Source organism: Perissodus microlepis, chromosome 16 (genome assembly GCF_051167445.1).
Source record: "Perissodus microlepis isolate ML-2025 ecotype Zambia chromosome 16, ASM5116744v1, whole genome shotgun sequence".
Classification (NCBI taxonomy): Eukaryota; Metazoa; Chordata; class Actinopteri; order Cichliformes; family Cichlidae; genus Perissodus; species Perissodus microlepis.
Window position 1 is genome coordinate 29,769,852 of NC_140476.1, and position 19,435 is coordinate 29,789,286.

Sequence of the window (19,435 nt, forward strand, 5' to 3'; positions counted from 1 at the left end):
GGACGCAACACATGTAACAGTCACCACGCACACAGAGTTTAACTAAACCCATCCCGCCTAGTGAGCTACTGGCTAGTCAGCTCCGTGTCCACTCTCACCGCTGATCTGTTCGGCCTGAGCACGTCCCTCCTCTCCTCTGGTTTTTTCCCAGCATTCTCTGGCCGCTGGAGGGGTGAACCCTCCGATTTAGAAGAGGCTAAAGGAGGTGGAGGTGATAAGGTCAGCATGTTGGAAATGTTGGAATAAAATCTACACGTTTAACTAATGTTGTTAGTGATTTCACCTACATGTCATTACACACTTTAGCACAGCTATTTTTTGAGGTGATTTTTTAGTTATATTGTCCACCTCCTGCATGTTTCTAATTGCTGGCTTGGTTAACGTATGTGTGAACTCACAGCGGGCCCTGAACCTCTCTCCTGAGCCACAGTGAGAACCGGGCTGAGAGCTGGAGTTACTGGAGCTGCTAGAGGAACTGGAGCCTCCGCTGCCAGTATTACTGGTCGTTCTGGGAACCAGTTTCTCCACTCGTTCCCAAAGCAGCCGAGGCTCCGCTGCACTGCAGAGGCAACAGAGTCAAGAGAGTCAGGTAAACTATCGTAGATACAGAAACTTTTAAACAGCAAATTAAAATGTTATAAATAGAGCACAGCTAATTTAACTCTTTAAATTTGCTAATTATTACTGACATGTTATTGGATTATAGTTAAAGTTCTTAATGAGCAGTGCAAAAACGCTAAATACTTGAAATTACAGAAAGCCAAGAGTTTTAGAAATTAAAAACAGCACTGCAGGGTAAAGAGGAAGGAAGAGAGATGGCACTCCATGAAAAGGTTTGTGGTTTGGAAATAAAGAGAGACACACATTTACACACAACTATAGAAGTAGAGACAACAAGGTTAGACAGCTAGAACTATTACATAAAGCCTCCCACACAACTCCGCAGACTGGGACTGCAACAGCACAGACAGTGAAGACGCTGAATTAATTTGTCAGATTCATCACTAAATGAAGTGTTTTTGCACAGCCTTTGTGAAAGTCTTTTCTTTCTGGATGTCTTTGTAATTGCAGAGTTGAAAACAGGAGACTGGATTCAACGTGCTCTAAAGCACGTTGAATCCAGTCTCCTGCTTAAGACACTAGTGGAGTGCCACAGGGTACTATTCTGGGCCCAGTTCCTGTCGTTTAACGAATTATATTTTTGTTATTTCAAAGAAGACTCACATGTCATACTACACAGATGCTTTTTAAAAATAGCAAGCTTGGCTTTTCTTTTCTAAATATCACATATCTAGAATGTCAGTCATATCGTTTAAAGGGCACGTTTCCAAATTTTGGAAATGAAAAAAAAAAACAAAGACTGCAAGAAGAAGAATGCAGTAGTAAAGCAAAGAAAGGAAACACATTCACACAACACAGGTTACGAAGGTTTACCTGGCAGCATTGTGTTGTGCTGCGTGGCTGCTGTGTACGGCGTTGCCAAGGTGATGAGGCGAATCTCGCCTCGGCAACACTGGTGACCTTGATGTAGTCCTGACAGGAACCTTTTCATGATAAAAACAGTAACCAGCTTACAAATACACACATTTTAGGCATCGATGTGCTGCCATGTGCCGTGAATATGCAAATCACATATTTTTAAACTTCACCGTCACATGAGTGTGTAATCCACTGGAAAACTTCAGAACTAGTAGCTATACCACAACATGTCAGGATGACTAAGGTAAACACATTATTTTTTTGTGATAACTCAGGATTCCCAAATAGAAACAATAAAATGGTATAAAACATCTAGTTTTGAATCCCTCGATGTCGCCCAGTGTCAGATTGTTTGCTTAATTACTGCACCGATTATTGTCAATTACATTTTCACAATTACTAGCTGTTAGATTCTGCAAGCATTGAATAAATCTTATTAAGAGATTCATAACCTTTACTGATTTTGTAGAGATACCTTTCACTCAGTGACATAAAAGTACAGATTGTGTGTAATTAATTCAGGCCCAGAGATGAAAGCTCCAGTCAGTCAATTTAAAGTCTGACTTGGCAGTAAAATTACACCCAAAGCTTAAAAAATGTCCAACAAGTAATAATTGTCACATATTAGAAGGATATCAGAATTATCAGGGGGAAGGTGTGAGTAACTGAAGTGTTTTAGTATTCATGAGTTTAGCAAGCATAAAACAAAAGTGTTAAAATAAAAAGTAGCAGCCTTGGAAGCTAGACAGTTGGTACAAATCTTGTAACGAGCTTAAATGTTGTTCTGGTACTGTCAGGATAAGTAATCTTATTATTTTTAATGTAAGGGGGAGTTACTGCCTTCTAATAGAATACACAATAACTGTGTTCACACCAGACTAAATTAAACAGCTGGGTTTGTTTAAACAACGCACCAACAAGCTCACATTTCAGGTTGGTGATGACGTGACAAAAACACAGGATCTATGCGTACTGCATCTCTGCTGCTTATGAGCTGCGCATCTCTGACGTGACTGCCTGTTGTGTTCTTACAGAATCTAACTTGAAATGTATAAATGTACGTACGCCAACTAAAGCCTTCATCATAGTCACAGGTCACGCATGTGAAGCACATTTTCCCCTAAATCAGTCACATGTAAATTCAGTGAAGCCAATGCAAAGCAGAGCAACACAGCCATGCACAACAGACCCTCCAGCCATTTATTTATTTAAGAGTTTAAGTTAGGGACAACATGGGAACAGTATGAGCTGATGTTACTGATTGGTCAATCTTTTCTCAGTAGCATTTTCCTCTATTTTAAGGCTGAACCTGCTTGTGAGGTCCACCATTGTTTACTTGAAGCTTTCCCATTGTGTTGCATTGACAGGGTGGATTCTCTTAGGAAACGACTGTCTTCTTATGCTTACATTCCTCATCTTGTTATTTTTATGTTTTTTTGCGGTGGTGCAGCAAAAGTCTAAATTAGTGTGGTGTGGGAAGAAAAAAGCAGCATGAGGCAGACTGTCTCGACTCGTCCTATAAGTGGAACAACAGTCGAGTTATAGAAAGGTCACAGATTGAATGTTGTGATGCATTTTAACTAACAGCAATTTTTGCATGAACAAGAAATTTCACCACACAGTAACTTCCTCTTTTGTCAGATATTGTGTGCAAAAATTGGACTAAAATGCCCCGCAATATCCGATTTCCTCACATACAGTGGATATCGTGTTTCTTGGTCTCCATACAAGGAAAAAAAATAACAGCTGTTTAAATTCTGATATTGTATAAAAAAAAAATGGTGGGAAATAATTACAGTAGACTGTCTTATTCAACTAATGCTACCACACTGGGCTTCTTTCTTCTAGTCCTTACCCTCGGTGGGACCTCCGCTGAAGGGGCTGGTTCATGGGGCCTAGGCTGAGGATGGGGGTGTGGGTCAGTGCGAGCAGGCGTTGATGATGAGGATGATAGTGGTGATGATGATGATGGAAGGTGATGGCGGGATTCGTGGCTGTTTTGAAGGTGGAGATTTTCAAAGCTAGGGGTAAGCGGCTCTGTGAAGGAGTGCGATCGTGACACAACAGGTGGAGTGGCAGTGGAGGAGTTTGATGAGGCCACGCTGCTGCTGCTCTTTAAAGCAGCCAGATGAGAACGAACCTTGCGGACGACACAAAACAGAACACAATGGGGGAGCGCAGGTCAGTCTGCATGCAGGGTATTCAGACAAGGAACAAGCTCAGGGACTGTAGGGTATCTTAAGGGGTTTGTCACATTTGAGCTAATGTTAGTAACACTAACATTAGACTTCTCAAATGTGGAAATCAGGGCGATGCAGGTCCTACTGGTTATTGTAAGGTTATTTTGGGTCATTCATAATTAGATGTGGAACAGTGAGAGGGATCTTACAGCACGAAAGGATCCAGCAATGAGCAGAAAGTAAAAACAACAAAGAAAAGCTGCGATGACTTAACAGAATGACACATCCATACACTGCAGCTGTCATTTAGCTCCTATTTGCTGCCAGGCTTCAGCTGAAGAGCTCATCTGCACATTCAGTTGGTAAAGATGTAAATGAGAGGATATAATTAAATGATAGATTTATTATAATGCTCTTAAAGTAGATGGAAGATGACATATATTTAACCTTTTGCTGCTACAGTATTCACTTTTTCCAGTGGCATTAAGTTCAATCAGGGATTCTAGATGGAAATGTTCTTTCAGCTCAGATGCAAGGATTTTCAGTCTTGGTCATTTGTGCACAGAGCATTTATGATTTATAATAACACATGGTGTTCAGATATCTGATGTGGCGAGTTGATCTGACAACTTGTCAGAGGCCAACATGTTAACAACCACTGCTCTGAAATACTAGATCGTTTTAACACCACAGAAGCTGATTTCAGTTAGAAATTGACACAGCTTGTCTGTAAAATCAAAGAAGAGCTGTAGACATTTTAAAGGCATATCTTTAAATGACTCAAATCTTTGCAAATCCCCTTAAGAACCCAAGAGTGCAACAGGAGGGGAGAAGGAGCACTCGTGAAATAGACATATCTGCACGTCATACCTGTTATCACCTGGGCCACCCTTTTTTTGGGAGATCAGAAATTTCACTGTAAAAGCTTTTAACTTAAAAAAAAAAAAAAAAAGGGTAGCCTGGATAAATCAGGGAACAACACAAAATATAAAAGAAGACATAATTCACAGGGAATGGAGAGATTAAGCTGAATTGATCCAGGAAAAAAATATTGAGTCATGCTTTTACTGGCTTGGCTTTTAGTCAGCTTTTTTTTTTTGGACATTTTAGTCCTTTTGATATACTGCACGGTCCTTTTAGATTACCTTCAAAAAATTATCTGGAGATGATGCATGAATAAGGAGTAAAAACAGGCTGACATGCAAACAAGCGTGCCGACAGAACCACAACGGTCCACGCAGCATGCACACATTCATGGCTGGGAGTGGAGGAAAACATGTGACTTTGATAGTGGGCACTGCACATCCTGCCTTTCACCTTATTCATAATCACCATCTTAACCTTAACTAGTTTTTTGTTTCCATATTTGACAGCAGTGAGATTTCTCTAGGAAGGCAGCTAATACAAATACCTCACGTTGGTCCTTAGGCATCATGATATGAGACCTTTGTGTGGTGAATACTCTATAGGCTCTCTGTTAATGAGAGTAATCCACTTTTAACATTATGGGTTAATAACGCTCTAGTGAATTACATCGTCACACCCGCGGCCAACACAACCCCCATCCTACTGAATAACAGCATCATTTCTATATAATGTAATCTGTGTGACATATCCAAAACAGATTGACTTATATGAACTGTGATTATTCATGCTTAGAGTGCTCAATCCTTCACTGGGAAAATGACTAATACTGCCTGAGTCACCCTGCAAAATTTGGATGCCCATGAATTGTGAATGTTTTTAATCACTAACACACAATAAGGAGTTACAGCATGTAGAGCAGAGATGTTCAAACCCCCACTACAGCATCAGGCAAATCCCATAAACACACACATTTGCACACCTTGTGGTAAACACACATCTGGTGAAAGGGCTTTTGTTTGCATTTACATATTGGGAGGACAACTTGTCAGTCAAAGAGTTAATTATGGCAGAGGGTTGGACTTGGTTGATTTTCATTACCACAGGGAAGCTGGGTGAAAAAGGGGAGATTTCTTTTCAAATCAGTCAAGAGTTTTATGCTGTTCCACATTTTAGCTGGTTAAAACGAGGGAAATGAAATTGAGGTAATAACAAGCCCGAGGCTGAAAAGAGTCATGAGAAGTTCAGCAGCAGCACACAGTTGGATACATTATTCAGATGAAACGACCTCAAAGCTAAAGATACAATCCGTGAAGGCAGAGAAAAAAAGCAGAACAACTCCTAAACTGAGAAACAATAAATCTTCCAAAGTGCAAAGATTCCAGTTTTCCTCGAGTCACCTGAAGGAGAAACCTAATGAATTATTATCAGGGGGAATAAAAATCACAGATAACATCTTGAAGCAATGTTCAGGTTATTAAGAAGGTAAATGGACTTTTCGAATAAACCAGTATTTTATGAAAAATGAGCTTTTCAAAGCATGCATGCAAGGGTCTATAACACATTTCAGCATCATAAATCCATTCAAAGTTGGCAAGGCAATTCGGCAATATAAGGCTGACAGCATACTCTTAACCAGGGGTGTCGAACACATGGCCAGAGGGTCAGAACTAGCTCTCCAAAGGGTGCGTTTCAACTTATTAATTCATTATTAATTTTACAGCCTTCTTACAGACAAAGATGTTAACTATAGGTTACAATACCACAGTGACATAAGGTGGTTAAGCTTTGGCTCTTTGATTTATGACAGTAATGTTTCATTTTAGTGACAGTGAACTGACTGCAGGAAGGAGGAGGGGAAAACTGAATAAGTCATTACGCTATGACTTTGCTTATCATGCCCACTGCAGATCACGTCCGGTACACTGTGGCCCAGGAACGAATAACTCTCGCCCTAATTTGGCTTGTTCACATAACTGAATGACAGGTTAGCAGCCATAAAGTCCTCAGGCATGCTCAGCCCGACCAAGCTCCGCTATTACTACTTCCATGTAGAAAAAGGGAAGTTGATATTACAATCAGATCTTGTGTCATGCAAACAATATGAAACTGTCAAATACATGAATCTCCCTCTCATAATCTCATAACCCCATCCCCTGCTCAATATGCTCCAACACAGCAAAATCCTTTAAGATGTAAATCACCAGTGGACTGCTCGTAGCCCAGTGATCCAGTGGACACAAACTCACAGCTGTAAATGTAAAAGCAGAATAGTTTAAGAGAAGAAGAAATGGTTTGAAGTCACTCTTACCTGTGGTTCCACAGGCCGGTGCATGGCCTCAGAAGCAGTGTTCCCATTGGGGTATGACGACTCAGATCGTGGCGGCACCGGAGGCTGCTGTGGTTTGGTCTGAGCCGCCTGGGGAGAACCCTGGATGTTCTTCCGATATCGCTCGTCAGCCTAAGAAGGACACGTGCAAACAGCAGCATTAGCAGCAAGTTGAGAATACAGGTGGATACAGGTCAGTACACGAAGAGGAGAAAAGACAGAAGCCATCAGCCGCTATGGTTTGTTAGTTTCTTCCAACAGAGAAGAGGTGATTTGTTCTGGCAGTAGTTCAAGCACATCAGAAAGTTATCTGCTGATACAGGCACACCAGCAGGGACAACAAAGCACCTCCTCAAAGGCAGCAGTGTTATTGGCACCGGAGTGTTCCCACATCCCTACGAGAAGGACAGCAATTCCATGACCAGCAAGACTGTCATGCATTTTTCATGTGGAGAGAAGACATTCACAAAGGAAAGGTTAGGTCACACACTGAGGTCCAGGACACGGTTCACCATAGAAAGTCAGATTTTGAAATGTTGTTTTTTTGGTTGTTCTTCAAAATGGATATTTTTTTTCTTCATGTTGCCACTTTATCAGAAACTTTGTGATTACAGTGTTATCATTACGACAAAAATGATGGCTGAACTATCAAAAGATGACTATCCTGTTTGTTCCACCAGTGTTAGGGCTTCTGAGCTGTTTTGGCCAATGATGTGCTTTTATTTGGCTAGCGTCTCTGTCATTATCCTTCCCAATAGGCACTAAAAAGGGATACCAAATGCCATAAAGAAGAAAAGAGACTGTAAGTCACGCTGAGCACTAATGAGGTGGCTCGTTTTTATTAATGTGGGGACAAGGACTACCATGAGGATAATTAGAGACCAGTTGTGTCCTTCTTTAGAGGGAGGAGCTGTTCAAGTGAGCATTTCACTGCAAACTCACGAGAAAAGCTCAAATGACATCTGCTCATACACTGTAAACAGAACGCTGACATAGCCACCATGACACCAACGTTTGGACTTCTGCTTTGAAGGCCAGATTGTCACTTTCAATATCGATGTCTTGTGTTTTTGAAACTAGATGATAGGAGCAAGGGGGTGGATCTGACTGAGAAACCAGGGATTTTAAGTTGTACCCTGATTTATCATCTGCTGTACTTGAAATGGGGCTATAATTTGCAAAGGGAGCATCAAGATTTATTTAATAAAATGTGAACTTGGCAATCGAGACCCTAAAAAACTGGTTACTGAGCTCATGCATAAAGGGAGAAGTAGGTTCATTTTCTCACAGGCTTCTGTACAATCTTACTTATCTTGCAACCAGAGGAGTTGACCTCTGCTGGCCATTGGAAAGAATGCACCTTTAAGGCACTTCAACATTGGCAGCCCTTTTCAGACTCAGAGGCTGTATTTTTTATTCTATGTTTCAGGAAGTCTGAAGGAATCCTCGAAGTGAACATGAATATGCTGCATCTAGATATTAGTTTGTTGATATTTGGTATAATAATTTCTTTAGTTTCCCAACTTTTTTCCTATGAGGATTTCACAAGTATTGGAAATTAGCAATACTATAAACTCTATGTGCAGCACATAGTTTCGTGCTCCATATTGGACCTACGTTAAACATTATTCTCTCTTTTGTTTCTGTTTCTCTCTCTCAGTTAGCCCTGTTCCTGCTACAGCTGTCTCTGGAGGAGCTGATGCTTCTCCAAAGTCAGCTTGAAAGGATCTATAACATCACTTGCTTTAAAGATTGGTCTCAAGTTGAGTTCAATTTATTAGAACTTCATATTTAAGTTCACCTAAATAGATAAAATAACTGCTGTTGGTCCTGTAACACAGGCATATATGTGCGTCATGGACCTGTTTAATTATTAGACATGTGAGTTTAGAAACAGTCTAGCTACAGAGCTCGTCTACAAAGCCATTCACCCCACACCATCAGCTCACCGTCACCATCTACACACGATACACTAAAGACAGCGGGAGTGAGTATACACAAGCAAAGGAAGCATTTTAAAAGCAGTCACTGTGACTGATCAGCTAACGAGGTTCACCTCTCTGACTGGCTCAGAGTCAGGGGCGGGGCCTTGAAGGTCAGCCACTGGTAGCCTGCTTTCTGTAGTTTTTTCCAGACTGGAGGATGGATTGGGCCGTGTCTTCTCACTGTCAGTGTTCTGTGGTTGTTTTGTTGTTTCCTGCTCAGGGGCTTGCAGAGGCTTTACCCTGTCGGGTTCAGGGTTCTGTGGGGGTTTGGGGGTCTGTTGCTGGGCTGTTTTGCTACTGTCCAAGTTCTGGTTTTGCTGAAGCGACAGCAGGTAGGCTTGCTCCTGCTGCAGCTGTCTCTGGAGTTTCTGAGCTTGCCGCTGCTCCTCAAGCTCCCGCCATTTGTACTCCTGAGTACAGGGAGGGTCAAGTTGAACCAAAACCGCTAGCACACATAGGCTGGTCGACACTTACTATGTCCAAAAAAGTCCTTTTTGATACTTTAAGGGATTAAGAATCCATTTAGATGACCCCATACAGTTACACCAACCATCAGTTTGGAGTCACATGCCAGCAGTGACTGTAGGAACACGACTGTATGAAAACTATTGTGTAGAAGTTAACTTTTAACTAATTTCTTACTTTTATTACATATTATTTATCCTCATATATAAGGATATATTTATATTTAATATATATCCTGTAACTGTGAGCAATGACATCACAGCTGTTAACAAACATGGCACACATAGCTTTATATTCTAGTTTCTATAAGGCTGAGTGTCTCAGGTCCTAAAAATGTTAAATGCACCCTTTATGACTGAAATATTGCTAATTCAACTCACAGTGTGATTTGACTGTGTAAAAATGTGCTCTGTTAAAACATTGAGTTTCAGGCTAAGTCAGGCTTTAGTGGAGAATTTAAATGGGAGGAGACTCTGAAATGTAAACAAACTGTTCAACCCTCTTCAATCTTACTCCTCACCCTAATGATTTTCCTGCAGTCTCAAAAAACAAAACAAAACCAAACAAAAAAACTAAACCATCTGATGGATACTGGTGGGGGAAAAAATGTCCAACTGCACGGCTGTTAGACCGCTGTGGTGAAAAGCAATTAAACCAGTGAAGCATTAATACAGTTTTATGCAGTGGGACAGTTGTGCCCATTGCCAGAGGCTCCATCTAATTATAGGTTGTTAATTCAAACATGTAACATTCATCCCTATAATACAGCTCAAAGTAAAATGTTTCACAGTTTAAATAGAAGTCAGCTTGTTTTTTGCATAAGTTTATGAATGGTGACTATGCAGGAACCACATGGTCAGAGATTAAGTAATGGTTGAAACTGGAAGTGAGGATGTTAACGGTCATATCCTTTTATTATGTGAATATCCGCGCCAAACCCCAAGAGGAACAGAATCCTTTAAAAAGAAAAAGAAAATAACAACATGGTTTGAGTATCAGTATCGCCTCCCCTGACCCTTTAACATCTGGAAGAGGGGAAGCCCTCTCTTTCCGTGGGATGACTAGTTTCCTGCTGATGACATCACCTTCACTGAGAGGCTCGTAAACATCCTGATTTCCCCAGCAAAATCTGAGAACGCTCATTATACTCTGACCTCAACCGTTAACGGCTCCCCTCGGCTTCACTAAAGTCAAAAGTTATTTCTAAAAACTTGATGAAGTTTAGCACAGAAGGCAAATGGACTCAGGAAAACTCATGTAACGGAGGAATAAAGTACCTGCGTTAGGAAATTTAACAACCTGGGAGCTGCAGAAACATTAAAACCACTTGGGGCATGAAAGCAGAAACAGCATTAAGCTCATTTAGATTTTTTTTTAAATGATAAAAGGGGAAAAAAATGAAGTTGAATGTGACTCACCAGAAGCATGGCCTGTTCATGGAGGAGCTGCTGTTGCAGGATCTCCAGGTGCCTCTGCTCCTCCTCCAGCTGTCGACGTATATACTCCTGTCAATCAGAGTCCACAGCCATTAGTTAAATATCAAAAAGGTAGGTTTAAAAGTTCATCAAAATAAATCCAAATCCTAATTAAAGTTGATAAAACAAATCTTTCAGTGTCTTGCCCAGTCGATTCCCTCCTACCTGCTCGCGGTCGGCCCTCCTCTTCTCCTCCTCGGCCCTCCTGCGCTCCTCCTCTTCTTTGCGGCGTCGTTCCATCTCTTCGATGCGCCTCTTCTCCTCCTGCTCGCGCCGGCGCTGCTCACGCTCCTGCTGCCTCCTCATCTCGCGCTCACGTCGTTGTTGCTGGAGGAGTTTAAAAAAAGAAGAAGCAAAAAACTGCTCATCGTCCTAGTTCTGATTTTTGTCAAGTCATACGAGACACTGACCTCATGTTTCCTAATCAGTGCTGAACTAGAATATGCATGACTGGCACAGTATTAATATTTTAATTTGACCTGGATTGGTAAGAGAAGCAACGTGAGACCACAAAGTGTGCGACTCACACGAAACGGTTAAAACCCTGTTCAAACATTCAGCACACTACTGTATAGCGCACATGGTTATTGCTCTGAATTTTCCTCCATAACGATAACTGCCTTTGGTGCCACTCGAGTGGCAGCGTCTGGGGCAGAAAAATGAAGCCGCTCTAACAGTGTATGAAAGTGGTTCTTTGCCACACTCAACCTCAAACACTCCTATGCTAAAAGGCCCAACATTACAGCATCGTTTGGCTTAATCTAAGGCAAACCAATGGGTTACTGGATAATCTTCATGTTTTAGATAAAGTCTGCGGTGTCACTGTGATGGGACTCCAGACGTGTCTCTGCTTCATCACACCAAGGAGATACATGGTGAAGGCTGCTTATAGAAGTTACACCTTCAAAGCAAAACAATCAAGAGGCTCGAGAGAATCAATTTTCAATCATTTTCTGAGTTCAGCTATGTTAAGATTTCTCTATCACACAGATATAAAAAGATAAAACCATGAATTTGACAGAAGAGCAATCTCAAACTTTTTAGAGGCCATCAAGGATGAATTTTAGCCCTGCTGGGGTCAAAACAGGATGAGTTATAGATTAATTTGGAATGCACTATGTTGCAGGTCATCTCTTTAATTATTTTATTCACGGCTGTCAAGGATTTACACAGCTCTACCAATGTGGCTCAGAGTTAGGATTTTAACAGCGATCCAAACTGTGGTGTTTTTTTGTTGTTTTTGTTTTTTTATTTGTTTATTTGTTTGTTTTGGGGACCTTTTAAACTCAGTTTGCAAGTATTTTTGAACAGATAGACATCAGTATAGGTTGTGGCAAAAATGTCTTATTGATGTGAGCAGAGAAAACATAAATACTACGGTGTATGAGCTGGACAGACAAGTAAAAAGACAATAACATGTCAACATTTCAAGGACTGCATTAACACTGGATATCTTAATCAGTGTGAAAGTTCAGGCCTGACAGGGAGCGTGTTTTTTGTTTAAGCTTGGCTCTCTAAGCAGACACATGAAGAAATTACACTGATTTCTGTCTGTGAGCGAGTTGTGACAGGGTGCGGTGAACACTGCGGGACTGCAGGTCACAGATTGCGTACGATGACGCATCGTGTTTGCACAGATTCTGTGCTCAGCATTCAAGCTTCCAAACATGGGGATCTATCAGAACAGGAGAGCACATGTACGCCGATATTTCACTGACGTGGCCGGCGTTCAACTGTGGCTTCTCGCTGTGTGATTCATCCACAAGCACCGTCATGAATCAAAAACGGAGCCTTGAGCTGTAAGTGCAGTGGGAAAACACGAGCAGAAATACAACTTTGTTCTCTCTCTCTTCCCACAGAGGCCTTACACTTGTGCAGTGCATTTATATGTGCTCAGTGAATTTTTGAGCCTGTTTAAATTTGCTTTTTTTGGGTGAGTGGGGGTGGGTTGTTTCCCCAGTCCCTCTTTTAATATTTAGAGCTGTCTCTTCTCTTTTTCCTCCAGAGAATTTAGTTCAGTCGTGTCCAAATTTATAATCATCTATTTGAAGCTTTTTTCCTCCCTGCACTTCCTTTACTCCTCTCCAGTGTTACTGAACATTTTTCTTTCTCTTCTTAAGAACAGAGGATGAAGCCAGGTTCAGAAAAGTGATTATAGCTTAAAGAGATAATAGGACAATTACAGCAAAGGTGTTCAAAGTCACTCTCTGGGGAAACCAATTAACTTTTTTCCCACTCTAGTCAAAAATTGATTTTGGAACATTATATGAAATTATCAAGTACAAAATCTAACTGCTATCCCCCCGAATAAAACAACTTTAATCTCACCAACATAATGTACACACATATTAACTGCAGCAGACAAACTGGCTAACCCCCCAGGGTTCACTGCCCAAACAAGACGAGCTGAAATCAAAGGAACAAGGACTTTTCTTTCTTTCTTCTTCTGGAGCAACCTCGTTCTCGGCTGAAGTCTCGTGGTGACCGCGCGTTTGCTGTAGCTGCCCCGGTCTTATGGAACAACCTTCCTGTTGCTATCCGGACGTCTGACTCTATGCCACTGTTTAAATCACGGCTGAAGACTTATTTTTTTAATCTTGCCTTTCCACCTAGTTAACACTTGCTGTGCGTTGGTACATTTTTATCCGTTATGCTTGTGAACTACTTTTATATCTTATGATTGTCAAGGCTTTTATAATTGATACGTGCCAGGTCCTTTCTCTTTTCCCTCCCATCTCCCTTTTCCTATTTTATTTTTGTCAAGCACCTTGGTATACCCTTGGTTTTTTAGTGTGCTTTATAAATAAAGTTTATTATTATTATTATTTTCTACTTAGTCATTCTAACTTTCTGCTGAATTTGTCGCTTTGAAAATACAGCAAAGTGTTACTGATTCAGATCTGTTGAATTTTATGTTTTTTAATTTATAATTCAAAGCCCAAGAAGGACCAACAGTCAGTTCCAAATTTAATTGAAAATTACATGAATCAAAGCAGAGAAGATCACTCAGTTAGCAGTTCTGATTGCCAAAGTCTTGTTTTGACAAGTCAAATTACTTTTATGATAAACCACAAGTGTCAGAGGTGATGTGTGACAAGTATAGAGTGAAAGGGAAGATTTGCTACGATGGATGGTTTTGGAGGTGGTGGCACTAACAAACATACAGCAGGTGAAGCTTAATGTGGCAGAGTTGAAGATGTAAAGATGTGCATTGTGAGTGAAAGTGACTATATCAGCTCAGGTTCAGAAGTTTAGAGGCAAAGTTAGAGAGGAAAGGCTGAGGTGGTCTGGACATGTGAAGAAGGAGGATAGTGGATAATGGAGGAAACGGAGAAAAAACCCACAGAGGTGGTTTACAGATGTAGTGAAGGTGGACATGCAGAGGGTTGTGTGGCTGAGGATGAGGATGTAGCGTCCTCTAATGGGAGTAGTCAAAAGAAGAAGTAGTATACATGTGAGCAGTACTTTGGATATTGTTGCCATGATAAGATCTAAGACTGATCTTTTGATTTTTTTATGATGTCAAAATAAATCAAGATTTATTGGAGAAGCAGATGAAGTCAAATGGGTTAGAAATGTCCTTTTCTTGGGCCTGAGAGTCCAGAGTCATGTTATACATCCATAATCTAAATAATATATATTTAGCATAATAAATATATTAAGTTTCCCTGCATCCAACGAGCCACATCAGTTTCTTGGTATTTTAAACAAATATATAGAAGGTAACTCTTAAGAAAACTTCAGAAAACATCAAAATTTACTGAAAACCCTTCAGTTTTGTAAAAACAGTGATGCCATTCATTTTCATGGGAGAACCTCTCTGTGTACAAAACTTCATAAATAATTCAAATCTTTCCCTGCAACAGGGTTATTTTTAGTCCTATTGAAACTTCCAGGGTAAATGCTTAATTAATAATAAATAACTCGTATTTTAAATATGGTTTTTGTTTGTGTGTTTAGGCAAATTTACATCCCTCATTTTCTTTTAGGAGGTTTTTTCTCACAGATTTTGCCAACACTTTTCTGACTCTGTGACACAGTGTGGTCAGGCCCGAACTTTCAGCCTGAAGACTCACTCAAATACATGACTCACATTAAACTGAACCTCCTGTGCAGTGGTCACAAACAGGCAAGTTAGCTATGGAGACATTTTGGTAGTAAATATACTGACTTCTGCTGTTGAGCTGGGCATTTTAACATCTATGAGGATTTGTTAGGTTGTCCTGCTGGATTCTGTTCTGGTGATATCACCACTTTAGATCCAGTTACACTGGATTATTACATTACAGGAACACAACAGTCAAACAGCAGTCTATCGCCTCTTCTAAACACACAGTCTTACCACAGCACTGTGTCTACTCGATTAACATAGAAATTCTATTAATTTGTTATGAGGTTTCAACCTCCTCCAGCCGTCTCCGCTGCTCCTTCTGCTGCTCGATACGTTTCTGCCTCTCAGCCAGCAGCTGGCGCTTGTACTCCTCCTGCTCACGGAGCTGCTGCTCCTGGAGGAGCTGTTGGCGGCGAAGGGCCTCCGAACGCTCCTTGTTCTCCTGCTGCAGACGTATGAAGTCACGACGCAGGGTCGACTCGCCCGGCACGTTGACTATGGAACTGTACAGATGACCCGATGAGAAGGATGTAGAAACTGACCCGTATGACATCATAAAATACTTTTCATATCAGGGGTGTAATCATGTGACCTTGTGCTACACAAGTACTGAGGCTGTAGCGTGCATATGTATGTGTCTAAATATAAAGGAATCACTAAGATGACTTCAAAAACATGGATCAGAATTCACTTTATGATGTTTACCTTATAGTAAAAAGCTAAAACTATGTACTGGAAATTGTAATACTCTTTTGTTAGATGGATCGATACCTTGGCTCTCCTTCTTGCTCAGATGACTCTTCCTCCTCTTCTTCACTGCCACTGTATTCATACTCTGTCTCATCTGCAGATAGTTAACAAAAATAAAGTCTAAAAATTAAAGTCCTCATTAAACCTTCATCATAATATATGTATATTTTTTTTAAAGACACAAAATATGTCCTTTTGAGGGAGTAGCTTCTGATTTTTATCCATAGGTTCATTTTTGCACGTTAACACTGACAGAGCTTCGTCCTGGACTCACCTTTCTCGCCCCTCTTCTTCTTGGTTCGGTCGATGTGGTCTTTGAGCTGGATGCGGACCTGCCTCTCATTGGGCTGGTCCCGAATGAAGGGATGTTTCAGCAGCTGCTCAGTGGGAGGGCGCTGAGTGTAATTCTTCACAAGGCAACTCTCAATGAAGCTGAAGAACTTCTTTGACCTATGATGGCAGTTGGACGTCATGTACAGAGTTCAGATCGGAATGGTTTACTGATATCAAGAATAAACGATGGAAAACATCTCACCACTTTTTGGACTTGAGTCGAGGAGGTGGGTTTCTGGGAATGAGGAAGAGGGCTCTCATTGGATGCATGTCACACAGAGCTAAAGGAAACAACAGAAGAGAAACCAAATGAGAGATCAGAAAAAAAAACTAATATAAATGTCAAAGTCATACATTTAAGATAATGGGGGTTTTTTTTGCATCTGTATTGTCTGCATAAAAATAAGAGGTATAAATAGAAAATGTAAGTCTATAGTGAAGCTACAGTTAACAGAGTAAACAGAGTTCTCTTCTGATCATGCAGGTTTGAAACAGAAATACACCAGTAAATTTGTTTAGAGTAAAAGTACCAGTTTCTACTCATGATATCATTGAAATTTTTTAGAGTACAATCAGGTATTGTACTTACGAGGAGCTCCCTCAGCCATTTCAATGGCTGTGATTCCACAGGACCACAGATCACTCTGAAACACAAAGAGATACGATTAGTTAGAGTCTGTGTGCTTCTCTGAGTAACACATGTGATGGAAATGACAGAGCAGTCTTCTCATTGGTCATATTAATGATTAAAACTATAATCTTTTCTATCACATGGATGATGCTCCTATTTGACTGGTTCCAAACTCATTCTGCACCATGAATCCCACTAACATCTGCGACCAGATGCAGTTTTGCATGCTCACCCTGTAATCGTAGGTAGCATCAGGGTTTTCGTCACACGCGATGACCTCTGGAGCCATCCAGTATGGCGTCCCGATGAAGGTGTTTCTTCGACCTACCGTCCGGTCCAGCTGAGCGCTCACACCAAAGTCCACTGAAAGAAACACGAAGCATTCAAATAAAGAAAACAGACTAAAACCGCTCAGATCCTGCACCAAGGCAAACTACAACTGTGAGAGGGGCCCCTCAAGTTAACTTGAGTCTGCCTCAGAGTGTAAAAGGTCAAGTTGCTGTATTTTAACCACGGTGGAGACACTTTGTTTAATGCTGTGTCACAGGACATTATTAAGCTAGGTAACACAGGGTGGCCTGATTACAAGTTGTAATAGAATTATGGATAATTAAAGGGAATAAAAACAACATTGATCGGTGGTTTCACACAAAGGTTTGGTGAAAAAGAAGCGATTTTTATACAGAAGTTAAAACTTTTCTTTGAAAGTTAAAAACACTGTGGAGGCTGATTTACAGATCAGCACAACTGGACACTAAAGCTCCAAAACTCAGAACAGATTCTTCTGTCTTTTTGTGCACATATCATAAGTGAAATCAAATGTCTAGGTAGTTTTGTTGCGAGAAATTATTGTGACACTGTAATCAGAAGAAATCTAAATAAAGACAAATTTTGGAGCTGTATATAGACATTATGTTTCATAAGGATTTGACTACACAGGCCTGCAGCTGTGCGATCATGTGAAACATTCGAAAACAAAACACTGGCAATGAGAAAGCTCCAGTTGGCATCGCCACAGTGCTGACTCAGATCTGCTGGTGCAATCGCTTTTCCATGCACCGGTCCAAAACCACAGCGCGGGAGCACTTCCCGTCTACAGGCCCGGTCTAAAGCCAACTGACTCACCCAGCTTGACTTCAGCGTTTTCAGTCAGCAGCACGTTTTGTCCTTTGATGTCGCGGTGAATGACATGATGAGCATGCAGGTGAGCTAATCCCTGGTGGGATAAAATAAAAATTAAAACAACTTATTAGAAACATGGGCTGTATCAGACGGTCAAACAAGTGTTTGTTTTCTTTAAATGCAAAAGTTAAATTATTTAAAATCATACTTTTAGCAACATTTAGGACACAAATAATATAATCTAGTGAAGATGTTGGCAGCAGACTGTGAGAAATAACTGACCCTGAGGATCTCTCGGGAGATGTAGGCGATCCAGTCTTCCTTCAGCGAGTTGCCCTTGGTGTTCTTCACCAGATCTGTGATGGAGCCGGCACCACAGAACTCCATCACCAGCTGGAGGTGAGAAAGAGACGCATTTGTAACACACACACAAACGCTCACCATCATTCTACCATCAGCGTAAGACGCCATGCAGCGTTTTACTATCGATACACCATTAAGACATTAGTTATGTATTACTGTAATGCAATATTAAGATTTCAAATGTGCTTTATTGTGTTTATTTAGATTTATTACTTAATGATCTTCTTTATTTTATTTCACTTTAATGTGTTTGATTGCACACCTTTGATTTTGTCTAATTTTTCATTATTGAGCTATTCTAGCTTACTGGGCTCTGACAATCTTATCATATTGTATTTTATTTTAATAATCCATCCTAATTTTTTTAAGATTTGCTGCTTGTTGTGTTTAATGGGAAATTCCTGTGTAATATAGGAATTCCCCAAATTTGGGAATAAATAACGTAGCTTATCTCATCGTATTAGAGCTACCTTGAGCAAACAGAGCAATTATTGAGAAACTCAGTGGTCCCAGTTAACTTTGCATTTTCCTTCTGTGAGCCACCACGCCTCATGTGAATGCAAATCTTCTGGAGTGCTGTGCAGCACTTCAGAGTATATTGTAACAAGAGACGGCAGAAAGAATAAAAGGGAATGCGGAAGGAAAAAATGCAATCACTTCTACTAGTTTACCCTGTGCCGTGATTGAGACAGGAAGCCAACGGCTATTAGGAAATGTGGTTTTAATGCAAAAGAGAAAAGCATTAGCAAAACCACAAGTGTAGGAAGCTGGAGACAATACAAATACAGAAGTGCATCTATTAAATCTCATGGGGTGCCCTCGTCACTGTTTTACAATAAATGTAAAGTTGGAAAGCATTTTCTGTGCACCTCAACAGGTGGCATGCTGCGACCTGGGGGACTGATCCGATTCATTTTTAGTACTACATATGTGACAAACATAAAAAATCCTTAAACAAATATGTCAAGACTGATTTTTTTAATCAAAAACTGAACAACACTGCACAAAATAATTGCGTATAACATAACACAATTGATAACATACAATCACACAATTTTATTAAATAATAATTACCAAAGATGGGCTCAACAGGCTAAAGTTTTTTTATTGATGATGTGGGAAAAAAGAGAAAATATTATACAGACAAATATAGACAAACAATAAAAGCAGGAGAAACTCTAAGATCCACATATGTTAAATATGAACTCTACTGAGGCCAACCCCTCGCTTTATTCACCTCTGTATTGTGTGTTATATCTTAATGGTCACTAAGCCTCTGATACGGTGTCTCTTACTTGCTTACTAAAGGATATATGCCTCATAAACACATAAAGTGATCTTCTTGAGA

At 40.5% G+C, this 19,435-nt stretch overlaps 1 protein-coding gene across 2 annotated transcripts in view; it reads right to left on the minus strand.

The window, feature by feature from the left end:
- Positions 1-19,435, minus strand: part of LOC146371175 (mitogen-activated protein kinase kinase kinase kinase 4-like) — a 103,883-nt gene that overhangs the window by 19,337 nt on the left and 65,111 nt on the right. For both annotated transcript variants that reach the window (XM_084908175.1, XM_084908176.1), the window contains exons 5-19: positions 18,007-18,117; positions 17,728-17,818; positions 16,835-16,965; positions 16,561-16,615; positions 16,174-16,252; positions 15,913-16,088; positions 15,660-15,732; positions 15,181-15,391; positions 10,943-11,104; positions 10,721-10,807; positions 8,909-9,247; positions 6,835-6,984; positions 1,435-1,544; positions 399-559; positions 99-196 (exon numbers count right to left, since the gene is read on the minus strand). In XM_084908175.1, the coding sequence (XP_084764301.1) occupies positions 99-196; positions 399-559; positions 1,435-1,544; positions 6,835-6,984; positions 8,909-9,247; positions 10,721-10,807; positions 10,943-11,104; positions 15,181-15,391; positions 15,660-15,732; positions 15,913-16,088; positions 16,174-16,252; positions 16,561-16,615; positions 16,835-16,965; positions 17,728-17,818; positions 18,007-18,117 (2,034 nt within the window). The remainder of the gene's footprint in view (positions 1-98; positions 197-398; positions 560-1,434; positions 1,545-6,834; positions 6,985-8,908; positions 9,248-10,720; positions 10,808-10,942; positions 11,105-15,180; positions 15,392-15,659; positions 15,733-15,912; positions 16,089-16,173; positions 16,253-16,560; positions 16,616-16,834; positions 16,966-17,727; positions 17,819-18,006; positions 18,118-19,435) is intronic.